Here is a 15186-nt window from a genome sequence, read left to right as displayed (position 1 = left end):
TAATAAAACAATAAAAAATGTTTGAGCTTTAAAATTAGAGTAGTATTAATGAAAACCAATTTTTTCTGCATAGTAATAAATGCAGAACAGAAAGAAGATTGTTTCCATGGAGTCCTGGAGAGAAATGTTAGTGTGCTCCCAGCATTCAACTCTCCAGAGTGGGCAGGGCGGTATCTATGGTGGAAATAGAGGCAGCAAGCCTCCATTTTTTTTTTAAGCCTCCATTTTTGTAATATGCGATGGGCCAAGAAGAACTCATGCCTCCTGCTCCTATGCCCAAGATCTCTCTTGCTTACTCCAGTAAGTTCTTGAATAGCACCCATGGATTGATTTCTCTTCTGCTTCTTTTGTCCCAGAGAGATTCTAAAGAGGTGTTTAGCTTTCCCTTTCAGACTAGACAGTTTGAGAACAGGCAAGGGGTATTTTTTTTTTGCTTACTTCAGGACTCCTAGGGAACTCTGGTGGCCTAGTGGATAAAGAGTTGCACTGACCACAGAAAGGCAGGGGGTTCAAATCCAACCCGCTATCTGCTGAGTAGGAGAAAGATAGGTAATCTCTGTGATTTCACATCTTGCTTGAGGGTCAGCTGTGATCAGTTCTGACTTGACGATAATGATTTTAGTTAGTTCAAGGCCCCAGTGTCCTACAGGGAGGGGCAAGTTTAAGTGATAAGAGGTTTGTTTTTGTTAGTATTATTGTCCTTGTGTACCTTAGAGTCTGAATGGACCTACAGCTGAGGCTTCTGCGGATTTTCAGAGGCAGTTTATCAAACAGGAGTATCAAACAGGAGGAGATTACCCATCTTTCTCCTGCGAAGCAGCTGGTGGCCTCAAACCCTGTACCTTTGTGATTGCAGCGCAGCTTCTTGCCACTAGTCTAAAATGGAATCTAAACTTAAAGGTTGCTCTTTCAGGGAAAAACTGTATCTTAGCCACTACTCCCTGTGATTTAAGATTTAGAAAGCAAGAAAAAGAAAGAGATTAAGCAACTAAGTATTTGGCAACTTGTAAATTCTTCCTGGACTATCGCAGTGGAATTTTCTGGCTGTTAAGGTCCTTAGGGGTACAGACAGTCAAGAATGCTATTAAACCTATTGAACTTATATTCTTTAAAGCACAAGGTTCTCTTAAATTCCAGACTTGCAAATCCTATTGAGACATACTAAATTATTTGTTTCTATAAATTCTATATAATTCAACTCGTATTCTTTCCCCAAATCTGTTTCCTTCCATAGTCCTGTCCTATGAATTCTCTAAAGTCTTTAAAAGCATCCAAACGAGCATTATAGACATTATCTGTGTTTCCTTCCTATTCACATTTCCTCATAGCCAGTCAATTTCAAGATTCCACAGATTCTCTGTTACTAACTTTCCTCTCTCTTTTCTACCTCAACCAGTCATTTTAGTTCTGGCTTTATACCTTCCTCCTGGTTGATCGCAAGAGTCTTGTGATAGGTCTCTCTATGCTATGTTCAACGCTACAGTCACTGTGAGATTTCCGCCTGGGTATCCAAATGTACTGCTCTCTGATTAAAATCCTCCAACAGTTCATTTGGGATAGAGGTCAAGCTTTTGAGAATCACCAAAAAAGCATTCCAAAATCAGCTATATTTTTAAATAATGTAAAATAGGTTGGTGAATTACTTACACACACACACACACACACACACACACACACACACACACCCCTGTACAGAGAAGAACTCATATTAAAAGAAACACTTTATACGAATTTTATGAACTTTGTATGTAAACCAGTATCCTTCCCTCCCTCTCTTTATAAGAGACATGCGACTTCTCCATTTTGAGACCAAGGAACCTCACCTAGGAGCTCCTGTAAAGCTGCTTTAAGCTTTCTCTATTGCTCTTGTCCCTTCCTTGAGTCCTTGGCCTTAAGTCCACAGCAAAGACCTAACATCTAGTGCACGAAACCTGGGAGAGGAGTCAAGGTATGTTGTGTCCCTGCTCTCTTTTGGGGCGAGTGTGGGTGCACCCCTCTCTCTCTCGAACCTACCAGCTCACAAGGTGTCAAGATGTCAAATGGATAAAAGAAATGGTGAACTTAATGGTGAACCAGCTGTTATGACATCCATACTCTCCCCTGGCTACTCCTGGACCAATTCAATCTGGCCTCTGAGCCCAGATCTTTGCCCCTGTTCAGCAGGAAGTACCTAAATTAAAGATAACTTTGCCCTTTTTCTCACTAAAGAGGCTGGGATGGCAGAGCCAGACCAAAGTCAAGGGGGAGAATGAAGGATTCAATGAATACCACATTTCAACAAAGGGAGTGAACAGCTAAAGCAAATGGACTGTCCTGGCTAAAGCAAATGGACTGTCCCTCCCTTTCCTCCCTCAAGACTCTACTATAAAAACCCTCCCCAAAACTTCCTATGGGCGACTTCCTTGTTATCTATTTTGAGACCAAGGAACCTCGCCTGGGAGCTCCCTTAATAAAGCTGCTTTACTTAAGCTTTAAAATAAAAACAAAACAAAACAAAATAAACCCAACCACAAAGAACAAAAGACATATCTGCTGCTCATGGATGGATGACTTATACCGTATGTCTACATTCTCAGCCTGTAAAACCGAGGTGGTCTGACTACAGCATCTCTGCATCTTTTATTTCTCCCCAATCCTTCAGAATTCCTAACCTTTGGCCTTTCCCCCTTCCCCCTACTGGCTTCTCCCTGGCTTCGTGTACATGCTTGGTCTGACTACACAGCTATTATACTTTTAGCAATACCCCCAGTTTCTCATCTCATTCCATGCTGGTCAAAACCCCAGAAAAACCAACTCTTAATGATTTTGGCCAAATGTACTAACTGATTTAATACTGGGGCAATTTAGCATTACAGAATGTATTTATCAACCACAGGGATTGATATTACAGCAAATTTAGAATCTAACACCTACTTAGGCCTTGGCAGCGCTCCAAAGCTTTCTTAGATAACTCAGTCATACTGAATAAATTATGGAATGCTTATCATATGCCTGCTTTTCATTCTTCTGTTCTGAAAACATTTCCATATATCTCTTATGAGAAGTCATCTTATACAGCTAAGTTATAAAACAAGAGTGATGGGATTAAGGAATATGTGAACAAAGTCCTCCTAAAATGACAATGCTGACATTCCATGACTAGTCTGTGCTCTGTCACAATGACCTAAGTGTATGAAACCTGACTTCTCTTCCTGGAATGGCTCTGCCCACTTCTTTGCTTAGTAAATCAGTCTTTGAAATGCAGCTCATTGTCACTCTCTCAGTGAATACTTCACTGGCACTCCAGGAAAAGTTGTTAGTTTCCATTCTCTACAGTATCACATGTTGTGTGTCTATCTCCCAGAGAAGAGAGACAACTTGCCAGAGAAATTGTGTGGCCTCTTCAGAGAAGAGGCTGAGTCTTATTTAGCTGGGTAAATGTTAGACTGTGGTGGTTGTTTTATGTGCCAGCGAGTCTCTTCTGACTAACAACGACCCTATGGACAATAACTCTGAACCCTGCCCTACACTGAGCCAATGCCTCAGACATACCTACACCCATTATCCTAGTTACTGTGTCACTCTATCTCACCCAGGGTTTTCCTTTCCTGCACTGTCCTTCTACCTTGCCAAGCATGATGTCTTTCTCCAAGGACTGGTCCCTTCAGGTGGCATGCCCAAAATATGTGAGATGGAGCCTCAAAATCCTTGCCTCCAAGGAGAAACTTAATTTCACCTTAAGACAAACTTGTTTGTTCTCTTGGCGGGTCTATGGTATGTTCAGTACTCTTCTCCCGTACCGCAACTCGAAGGCATTGATTTTTTTTCTGTCATTCTTGGTCACTGTCCAGCTCTCTGATGCACAGCAAAGATTATGGCCTGGATCAGGCACACCTTTGTCTCTAAACTGACATCACTGCTCCTCAGCACTCTGGATAAGTCCCTGACAGAAGACTTCCCCAATTAATTTGTCTTTTGATTTCCTAATTGCTGATACAAAGAGTGTTGATTGTGGAGCTGAGCAAGAGGAAATTGTTAACAACTCCAATCTCTTCTCCATCTATCATGGTGCTGCCAATTGACAGAGTGGTGAGAATCTTTGTCTTCTTGATGTCGATCCATAATGAAGACCAAAGTCCTTGATCTTCTGCAGCAAATGTTTCAGGTCTTCCTCAGTTTTGACAAGCAAGGTTGTGTCATCTGCATATCACAGGTTGTTGATGAGTCTCCCTCCAGTCCTGATGTCACACTCCTCATAAAGCCCAGCTTCCTGAATTATCTGTTTCGCCTACAGACTGAAAAGGTATGGTGACGAAAGACATCCCTGATACACTCCTTTCTCGTTTTGAACCATGCAGTGTTTCCTTGCTGTGTTCTGAGGACTGCTTCCTACTTTACCCCTAGATCTGCTTTTGTACTCCAGCAATGGGCTCCAATGCAGTACTGACTGAGAGGAGAGTGCAGGACCACACAATGTTCTGTTAAGCAGAAGAGGTCACTATGAGTTGCTGAGAATTGGACAGCAATAAGCATTTACTGTTTTCCCAATCTATGATAAAATTTCAGTAGAATATAGAATTCCTGTTTCAAAATAGCCTTCCTCATCAGTATGAGTGCTTGTTTTCTTTTCAGAACCATTTTCACTCCTTTGCCTGTGATAGTGCAGACTTGTCAAGCTGGAGAGAAACACAAAAGTGAGCTTCAGGCAGGTGCTTAAGTTGAATTATCAGCTCTCTTATTCATAAGTCCAGGGCTTTTAATAAAATTCACACTTCTAAAAGTCATGTGTGTCACATGGTATTTGCTCAAAAAATAGAAAAAAACTTGGATTTCAATCTAAGAATGCTAGAGATCTTATACTTTTATTAACTTCTCTAGCAAATTTTTGGAAGTTTTTAAATCATAAAAAATTCAATGACAATAACAAAGAGAAGAGTGTACAGAAGTCCCTCTAGCATTTATTCCCATTTATGTCATACAGAGATAGTCAATCAAGTCACTAACTATTCACTACCTTAATTTCTGCATCTGTCAAGTGAGAATTTGGATGACACCAAACTTCTAAAAGTGCCTTTAAGAAACTCCCTTAGGAATTTTGGGCGTAAGTATGGGAAGAGGTGTGCACTTTGTGCTGGGTAGCTAAGCACAACAATGGCTGTTTGAATCTAGGTGATCTGTGGGAAAAAGATGGGCAGTTTCCTTCCATAAAGGTTTACAGTCACTGAAACCCAGTGAGGTCATTATGAGTCAGAATGACCTTGATGGCATTCAGTAGGTGTACCCATTCGATCAAGTCTGCATACTCGATTGAGACAACAATGGAGCAAAGGACTTTACACTCAAATCTTTTTTGGGGGGGAGTGGGTAGGAAATCACTGACCAAGACAACTTCCAATATTCCTATTCCTTTCAGTTCTAAAATAATGTGTGTTTAAACTTAGTATTTCTATTCAAGCACAATGTAATTGAAAGAATTTACCCTTTTCATTGAGTTCAAACATTTTCCTGTACAAGTGCTTGAACATGTCATTTTCCTTCTCCCACTAAATTGTACAATATTAGAGATTTTACCACCCTCCCCAACACAAACTACTGAGAATTTGAGTCTTCTAATAAATACTTTTATGTGTTTTAGGATTAGACTGTTTATTCACCTGGGTTACATAAGTCATCTGCTAGAAAGATGAACTCTATATTGTCATACTGTATTTACTGACATAATACAGTAGAGTATCAGATAATATATTTTCAAGTTCCTTTACCTTCAATATCCGAGCTTAACAAGCACAGAGAAGAAATGACAGAGAAAAGGCTGGAGAGGGAGTACCCATAAAAATTCCATGAGAAAGAGTGATTATTTTCCTATTAGATTTTGCTTCTCATCTTACCCTAAATGGCTTCTACTAGAAGGTAAATTAGGTTTACCTGACAGCCTAAACACTGTAAAGCAAAAATAGGTTGGTCCTAAGAGAGCAGAAAATAAATCAAACAGCCAGGAAATGACGGTTTGTGGGAAAGCAGTGCAGGAAGACTAAGTGAGAGGGAAATGTATTGTTTTAACCACGAATTGATTTGTATTAAAATGTATGTTTTCATCTTTATAAATAGTATGTAAGTAGAGAAGTATACGGACAACGCTCTCTAAGTGATGGCAAGAGCTTTTAAAAACATAAAATGAATGGTGAATATATTTAAGATCTGATGAACTGAGCTTCCTGAATATATATTCTCTCATTCTTCATTATGTCTGGGAAGTTTTCCTCTAGTAATTCTTCCACAACTTTTTCAGTGCCTTTACTTGCTTCTTCCTTTTCTGGGATTCCAATGATGCGCATGTTATTTTTCTTGATGGTGTGGTATATTCGCACAATGGAATACTATGCTGCATTAAAAAACAAGGAACTCGTGCAATATTATTCAAAATGGTTGACTCTGGAGAACATTATGCTGAGTGAAATATCCCAGTCACAAAAGGACAAATATTACATGATGCCACTGTTGTAGAATGGGACTGTCCTTGGGGTTGGGGAGAGACTGAGTAAGATGGGTTCAATAATGTATACTGCACTGAAACAGAGGAGGGAGAGAACCGTTTAAAAGAGAGATATAACTGGGTATTTCTGTCATCACAGGAGACTAGAGCGAGGGCTACATGGTGGAGGGGACTTGGGGGAGGGTTTGTAAAACAATGAAAGAATCTTTCCTTTTACTTTTCCATAATTTTTGGACTCATGTACTTATAACTTGTTAGTCAAATTTGTGTCTTCTAGGTTGCAACACCCCCATGATACATCTTCAAGGATATGAACATGTACAGCCAAGCACAATCAATAAGAGTGCATCTAAATTCCAAAATCAATCTCCATAATAGTCTATGTGTTTCCTACTGCCAAAGGGGCCCTTTAGAGTAGTGAGAGAAGATCTTCACCCTGAAACCCACAGCGTCCCTTTTCAGCAGGAAGTAGCTAAGAGAATACGCCATCCCCTTTTCCTTATGACTCAGGGTGAAGTCTCTCTCAGGGAGGAGTGATAGGGAATGGCAAAGGACACACTGACAAAGAAGATTAATCAGAACTGGCTTTGACAAGCACTGTGGCATTTGGACAAGAACAAACTGGGAGGAGGGTAGAGAGAATAGTGCAACAATGAATGAGTGGAAGCCCAAAATCTCTGTAAATGTTTATGAAAATTAATAAAATATAATTATAGAAAAAAAAAAGATCTGATGAACTTCCTCCAAGGTTTCTGACAAGCAATCCCTTCAATTCACTCTCCCACTCTCTAAAACATACACCCTCGTCTCCCTCCTCAAACCTTCACTTCCATCTTCCCCATCTCCACTCTTGAGTGATCACCTTCGCTCCTATTTCACTAGGAAATCAGGCAATATGGAGAGTCTTCATATGCTCCCACTTCTTATATACTCAGCTACCTGCATCTGCAGCCAGGTTCTCTGTATTCATTCGATTACAATGGAGAAAATATGACAAGTTCCCTTCCTTTCTGACAATCCAAAGGCATTGTTGCACCAACTGTTCTGTTTCTCTTCTGCATAATTTCTCCCTCTCTATTGAGGGAGGGAATAAGTACACAAACCTACTATCTCCTGGTTTAAATCAACAAAATATTCTTTTATCCCTAAACTTTATACATTTGCATATACACACAGATTAAACTCTACATCCCAAGCAATCTTGAGAATGCTAGGATAAGGATTTTATGTCATCTAATGGGATTGCATGTAGAAAAACACTTTAGAGTGTTGGCAAATGAAAACTGTCATTGTTATTTATAGACTGTAAACAGTAACTAACAGAAATAGCTTACTTATAGAAAGCAAACTGTAAACAACAGGAATGGATTTGAGGTGAACTGGTGCTCTCCACTCCCCAAAATAGCCTACTTCTCATCACTGTAGGAGAGGAACTCGCTTACATTTAAAAGGGATCTGCTCACCTTTCCCCAATCACGCACATCCATTTCTGTCACTGGGGGATGTGCTGCGGAACAGAGGACAGCAGGCATCTCTCTCGCCAGACAGCCCACAAGAGACGTGCGATGGCTGTGTGTGCTCTCTTTGTGGCACTTCGTGGCTGCATCTCACCCTGTTTGATTACTAGTCTAGCTCTCAGTCAGCAGCTTCAAACACCCCAAGTCAGGTGCCAAGGTTAGAACGCATCATGACAGCTCTTGAGGCAAAACGATGGTAGGCAACTCCTGTACATGAACTTCGGTTCATGCCCAAGCCTCTGTGGGTAAGATCTTGGCCCTTGTAGGAGAGGCCTTCTCTTGGTCCCTTCAGGACAGGCTTCCTCTTTCCCTTAGTGTTTGGTGCAGCTCTCAGCATAATCAGGGTGTCTGCTGTTGTCAAAGGCAGATCAGCTTGGCCTCCCTGCTGTCATCTGCTCTGCTCAAGCATCTACCTCCATGGATTGGACTGTGGTTGCTTGCTGTCTGTCAGACTCCTATCTATGTTGGCAAGTTCCTGTCCAGAGGTGCACAGCTCTGCTCTGTGGATCAATTCTCCCCACCACAACCATCTCCTCTGTGGGCCAACACTCACCACTGCCATCCTGACAACTTTCTCTGCCAGCAGGCCCCTCTATGTTATCAGCTGAATGCTACAGTCCTTGACTCATATTTATACCATTTATTCTGGCCTAGGAAGTTTTCAGTACAGAACCTAGGTCTAAATGATGCATTCCTTTCCATGTTCTCACTCAGGAAGTCCTCAAAAAAACCTCTGTGAGACGGGTCAATTGTTCAGGAAAACACTCAGTTTTAAGGCAAGGCTTTTGTAGTGGTAAGGGTTTATGAGTCTGAATTTGACACATGGATAGGTGGGAATATTCAAATAGGGTGCACTGGCCTATCCTCTAAGGAACTTGCTAGTCTTGCCAATCTATGGGGGAACTGGCTAGTCTCATCATTAAATTGAGTAGATTCAGCAGCAGAACTGGACAACCTGACCACCAGCAAAGAAACAGCAAGAGAATGCAGCACGTCCTTTGAGGCCAGAGATTTTTGCACCAGCCAGACCAGGGTCAAGAGGATCTGCAGCCATAGCAGCCAGCAGCAGAGAACCAGAGACCTGATGCGAGATAGCGCTGATCTTGGGACTGCTATCCATGGAACCAGAGCTAAGAGCCTTTGTCTTAGTTTGCTGGAAGACTGGGGTGAGGGTGGAGGAGGAGCCATAATTGGGAGGACTGAGAGCTTTGTAACACCAGCCTAAAGCCGTGAGGTTCAAGTCCAGGGTGCCTATGAGCACATTCTGGAAGCTGTCCTGACTGTGTGATATCTGCTGCCGACCTGACTTAAGCCTTCTGACTTCCTTAATATGGTTCTGTGTGATTTGTGAGCCATCGCAGTGGATTTCAGACCCAGCAGGGCAGTAAGATTGGTGTTGGAATTAGCAGAAAGAGGTGCGGGAGCATGGGGGACAGAGTCTGACCTCTCGGGAATTGGTTCTGTGTTGTGGGTGTTGTTGGTGGGGACAGTTCCCCATTGTGAAACTGGCAGAGGTCACAAATGGCTGTCCTCACACAGCCCCTGCTCTTTTACAGCTTTTCTAGCAGGATCATGAACTGACCAATCCTTTAGGTGGACTGTAAACCAACCAATCCTACTGGGTGGACTGCAAGTCCCTTAGGTGGACAGTTGTTAGACATCATCAAGTCGACTATAACTCATCGTAACCCTATGCACAACAGATCTGAACCCTGTCCTATCCTGTGCCATCCTCATCACCTCTGACGTACTTGAGCCCACTGTTGCAGTCAGTGTCAATTCATCTTGTTAAGGGGATTCCTCTCTTTAGCTCATGCTGCACCTTTCCAAGTATGATGTCCCTTTCCAAAGAATTGTCTCTCCTAACAATATGCCCAGAGTATGTGAGATGAAGCTTTATCATCTTTGCCTCCAAAGAGCAATCTAGCTGTACTTTCTCCAAGACCTATCTGTTTATACTTCTGGTGGTCTGTGGGATATTCAGTACTCTTCTGTAACACCAACGTTCAAAAGTATTAATTCTCCTCTGGTCATTCTTATTCACTGTCCAGCTCTCAGATGATTAGCAAATAACTGAAATGATTGTGCCTGAATTAGGCAAACCTTAGTATATAAACTGACATCATTGCTCCTCAGAATTTTGGAGAGGTCTTGACTTCAGACTTTCCCAATGCAGTAAGTCTCCTGATCTCGTGACTGCCGGCCCCAAGTGTATTGCTTGTGGATCCAAAAAAGATTAAATCACTGAAAATCTCTACCTATTATGATTTTGCCTATCAGTCCAGTGGTGAGAATTTTTGTTTTCTTGGTGTTGCGTTGTAATTCATATTGAAAGCTGTAGTCTTTGATCTTATGAAACAAGCATTTCAAATCCTCCTCACTTTCAGCAAGCAAGGGATGTGCCATTTGTATAATGCAGGTTGTTGATGAGTCATAATCCTAATACCACCTTCTTCTTCATGGAGTCCTGCTTCTTGAATGATCTGCTCAGTAATACAGATTGAACAGGTAGGAAAAAAGGATATAACCTTGACACAGCTGGATATCAGTTAAATCCTGCAAGATTTTTAAGCAGAGAGCAAACTGACCAATCCATGAAAGTCATTTAGGCAGGTAATAAACTAATCAATCCCTGCAGGATACACAGAGGGGCAGTAAATGGACCAACCATTTGGTAGACTGTGTTGTGGAAGAATTGCAAAAATACAGAGGAAGAAAGCCCCATAAAATAAACCAACTGCACCACAACCCTATACCTTCCTCTTCTTTTTTTATTGTTATTTTTTCTGTTTTATTGAACTATTTTTTACTAATTTCAATAAACATTTACAGAGATTTTGGATTTCCATTCATTTATTGTTGCACTTTCCTCCCCGCCCACCCCCCTCTATTCCTCTTCTTATGAATTCATTATCCTATTGATTTTTGCAGCAAAATTCCTCATAAAATTGTTTATGTGATCTCTAATTTTTCTCTTCTAGCCTTTCTTTAACCCACTCCAACAAGGTTTTAATCTTAGAGCACTGTAAAATCCAAGAGCCCATTCTCAGCCCTCACCTTCTGAGGCCTATTTCAGCAGGAGTCAGTACTATTGTCAATTACTCTTTCCTCTAGGATTCCTTATGTATTTCGTTTCCAAGATAACATTGTCTGCTGGTTCTCTCCTCCTATCCTACTGGTTGATTCTTTGCTGCCTCTTCCCCACTGCCCTAACCTCTTATGTAATCTAGTGACTCTCATATCTGTCTATGGACCTCTCCCTTTCTCTATTTAGACTCATTCCCTAAGCCATTTCAACAAGTATTAAGGCTTTAATTTCCATCTCAGGATGAGGTTATGATCTCAAATTTACATCTGATGATGCCATGATTTAAAAATACAGCCCCAGTTAGGACCTTCCTACTCAACTCTATAATGGTGAGCCCAACTGGCCCACTTGACATGCCCAGCTAGATGAAAAGAACTCAAATATACAATTTCCCAAACCCAAGCTCCCAATTTATTCCTTTTGAAAAAGTTCTCATCTCAATAAATGGAAACACTACTTGTCTGGTTACTCAGGCCAAAATCCTTCACTTTATTCTGTACTTCTACTAACCTGGCCAAAGTCCCATCATTGCTTGCTTGGATGACTTGAACATTCTCTTAGCTCATTTCATCATTTCTGCCCTTGCTCCCTTTTGTTGTTTCTGTAAGTTTTCTATTTCCTAAAGAGCAGTCATATAATTTTACTCTTCTGTAAAAACCTCTTTCAGGAGCTATGTCAATCAGAGTATAAGTGAGAATTCTTTAAATGGCCACAAAATTCCTTATCATCTTATAGCACTTTCTTTCTCATTCACTCTGATAGGGACATATCAGCCTCTCCTCACAGTTACTTGCACATGCCAAGCATATCCTCCAAGACCTCTGTCTATGTACCCTATCCCCTAAATGCTCTTCTTCCAGATAGAAGAGAGAGGTGACAGAAGTCACAGTTATCTACAACACAATGTATAGAAAAGACTATATAAAAGAAAATGACATGAATGAAACAATGTACAGAAATGACTAAAAATGTGAATGATTCTATAAAACACAATGTAAAACAACAACAACAAAAAACAATATAAAGAAGTATAATGTATATGAATAACTGTAGGCAAATCAATTTTAAAAAAATAAAGAAAGGAAAAAACAGCAGTATCTCACTTAACTGGGGTCCTCTTACCAAGATGTTTTCCTTTTATCCTACCTGCTAATTACCATTTTTCCATATGAAATGCTTGCTTTCCTCTTAAAATATAAGCTCAAGATGGAAAAGACTCAAATCTATTTTGTTCACTACTATTTTTGTAACATCTAGAATAGGACTTAGCACATGGTTAGGCACCTCATAAATATCTGTTGAAGAAATAATCACAGATGCCAGACTAAAAATTTTTGTATAATTTTGCCCCAAACCTAGGTATGACAAAAGATCTATAGCTTAAACAATTCAGAGGAAAGAGCTTATTTGGTGACAGGAAACAGATACTTCTACTCAGGTCCGGTCAGTCTCCCAAGAAAGGGACTATTCCTTCACTGGCACAGGATTATAAACACTGTAAAACAGTAATATCAGAACTCTAAAGAAGTAAAACGCTGGTGGCTCAGTCATAAGGAGCTGTGCTGCCAAACCAAAGGAATGCGATTCGAATCTACTACAAGCTCTGCAGGAGAAAGATGACCAATAACTTCTTGTGTGATTTACTGCCTCTAAAAACTTGCTGGAGGACCAGCTATGAGTTGGTTCTGATGCAACAGCACAGAACATTTTCAGGGAAAGAACCCATTTGTCGGGCACCGACTTACGTTTTAAAACATGGGTCACCGGACATCAGCTGCATACTGATCAAAACCTAAAGGAAAGAAAAACAAACATCACAGTAGAAAGGAGCTCTTATTCTGCCAAGGCGTGCACCAGCCACAGAACCAGGTGCAGCATTTTCTCTTGTAAAAGCACTGAATGATTGCTCATATAGAGACATTCAATATTAAGTCACTGCTTTGTACATAGACTAGAAAGCACTTTCAACATTTAGAACCTTCTTAAGTGCCAAAAATCAGAGTAGGAAAGGTAGAAACAAAGAACAGTGTTTCCCCAGGATTAACTGTGTGAGAATGAGACTGTGGCAGTCTTGTTTATGTCTTTACTACCAGATGCCTGGGATGTTTAAATGTCTAAGACATGCTTCCGTCCACCGTGCCATTTTGTTGGCTCCAGGGGTGCCTACTAGTTACCTCCAACAGCAGACTACTTCTGATCTTTGCTCTAGCTATAGAACGGGGATTAAAACTTTTCTAATCTTTTCTGAAATGCTGCTACCCCAGAGTTGCTGTCAGCCTTTTTAGAACAAGTCATTGTGTCTTATATTCCTGTAAGAGTAATAATGACAATGGTAATAATGACAAATCTACAGAAATGATGTGGAAGTTTATCATGTGCTAGGTATAAGCATTTTATAGGCATCATTTCATTTAATCACCAATAATCCTTTCAAATACTTTTATATGAAGCCTAGGATGATTAACTGTTCTTTTCAAGGTTGGCTACCAAGTAAAGTGTGAAGCAGGCACCTGAATCCAAGTTTAAAGTTTATGGACTTAATGCCTATAAGGGTATTTATATTACTGCATGTTTTCTAACTAATGCCAAACATATATTTGTACATAACCTCATTTCATTCTTACCTTTTTATTATGGCACATGACTCCACTAAATCCTTTTTTGTTCTTTGCTAACTTATCAAATGACCTGTACTTGTTATGTTAGTTTCTTCTTTCACAGAATTCTACAATCTGCTTTCCAGATCCATCAAAATGGCACTCTGGAATGTCTCAGGAAGGAAAATGGCACAGATTAAAACAACACTTAAACTGTAGTAGAGAGTGGGTCTGTGGTTGGAGGAGATAAGAAATTTTTTATTTTTTAAATATAAGAGATACCAGAGCTGACTGTTCATATGTTGACAAGGATGGTTCATTAGAGGGAGAGATAATGAGAAGAGGGAATAATTCAAGGGGCAAAAGTCCTGATTAGGTAAGCTTTGGATTCTAGGACCCAAGCAGGACTGATTTCTCAAAAGAACACTCCATCCATTGCAGAGAATAAGACTAGAGAGAAAAGGAAGGTCATAAAATCTCTGATAGTAAGATGAGAGAATTTGAGTTTAAGAGCTGGGAGTAAGAGCAATGCTTGAGAGATCTGAGAAGAAAATACAACCAAGATCTAGAAAATTAGGAAAAGACGTTTTAAAAGGAAGCAGAGTAGCAATGCATGATGGAAAGCATGACTTCAGTATTGCCTGGCTGAGTATCTCCAGCAACGTCCAGTGGCTTGGAGAATAGTTCAACAGGGATTGAGGATTATTCAAGGAAGAGACATAAAAGCTAAAGGAGAATTTTTACAGGGCATTACAGTTACAGAGCATGGAATCTAAGCTGAACAAGGAGGGAAGTCAAGGAAAGTGGGGGCTGACAGTGAGAGAAGGGAGGGTTTAAGCAAAATGATCAGTAAACCATGAAGGCTCGACATGTAAAAGAAAGGACAGAGAATGCGGTCAGTTTTTATTCATCATTATTTTCCTTTCTTCACATTAGGCAATTTATAAGCACAGGGTAACATAACTAAAATCCAGAAAAGGATTTATTCATGAGTTTTACTAGATGTCAAGAACCTTAAAATTTTTCACCTCCTCTCATTTGATAATCCCAGCTCTATGAACCATATATTATCTCTATGATAACAATAACACTGAATGCTGGATGGCACTTGGTAACAATTTGGTACATGCCCAGAGCTGTGTTCCACTATTGCACTAGTTAAGGAAGAATCCTGTTACTTTCTATACGGCCACTACAGACACTCTGGAAATTATTTTGTGGGAATTATAACAATTTTAAGGTGTTCACCAAGCTTTTCCTAACCAATGAGTCCTTATGTGCTTAGCTGGTTTATGTAATCTTCCCTGTATGTTCTTAGCCTCAAAGAGAACATGCCTTAGGAGCACAAAGGTGACATTTACTTTTTTCATTGTTGGTGATTTGGATTTATTTTCTCCTCCTCCTAGGTGCTTTTTTAGGTTGTGTTCACTGGAGGAACAAAGCCAGTGAGGTGTATAACTATAAACATATACATATGCCCAGAGCACGGGTGGCACAGTGTGTTGTGAGTTG

At 40.4% G+C, this 15186-nt stretch overlaps 1 protein-coding gene across 1 annotated transcript in view; it reads right to left on the bottom strand.

Annotated features, from left to right (window-relative positions):
- FAM102B (family with sequence similarity 102, member B) overlaps nucleotides 1–15186 on the bottom strand; it is a 107715-nt gene that overhangs the window by 21776 nt on the left and 70753 nt on the right. The window contains exon 5 of the mRNA XM_006882466.1: nucleotides 12823–12869. Within this exon, the coding sequence (XP_006882528.1) occupies nucleotides 12823–12869 (47 nt within the window). The remainder of the gene's footprint in view (nucleotides 1–12822; nucleotides 12870–15186) is intronic.

The sequence above is a fragment of the Elephantulus edwardii genome, unplaced genomic scaffold, assembly GCF_000299155.1.
Source record: "Elephantulus edwardii isolate Elephantulus edwardi_28Jun2011 unplaced genomic scaffold, EleEdw1.0 scaffold00020, whole genome shotgun sequence".
Lineage (NCBI taxonomy): Eukaryota > Metazoa > Chordata > Mammalia > Macroscelidea > Macroscelididae > Elephantulus > Elephantulus edwardii.
The sequence above is the reverse complement of the archived record's forward strand: the minus strand, read 5'-3'. Positions and strand labels throughout refer to the sequence as shown.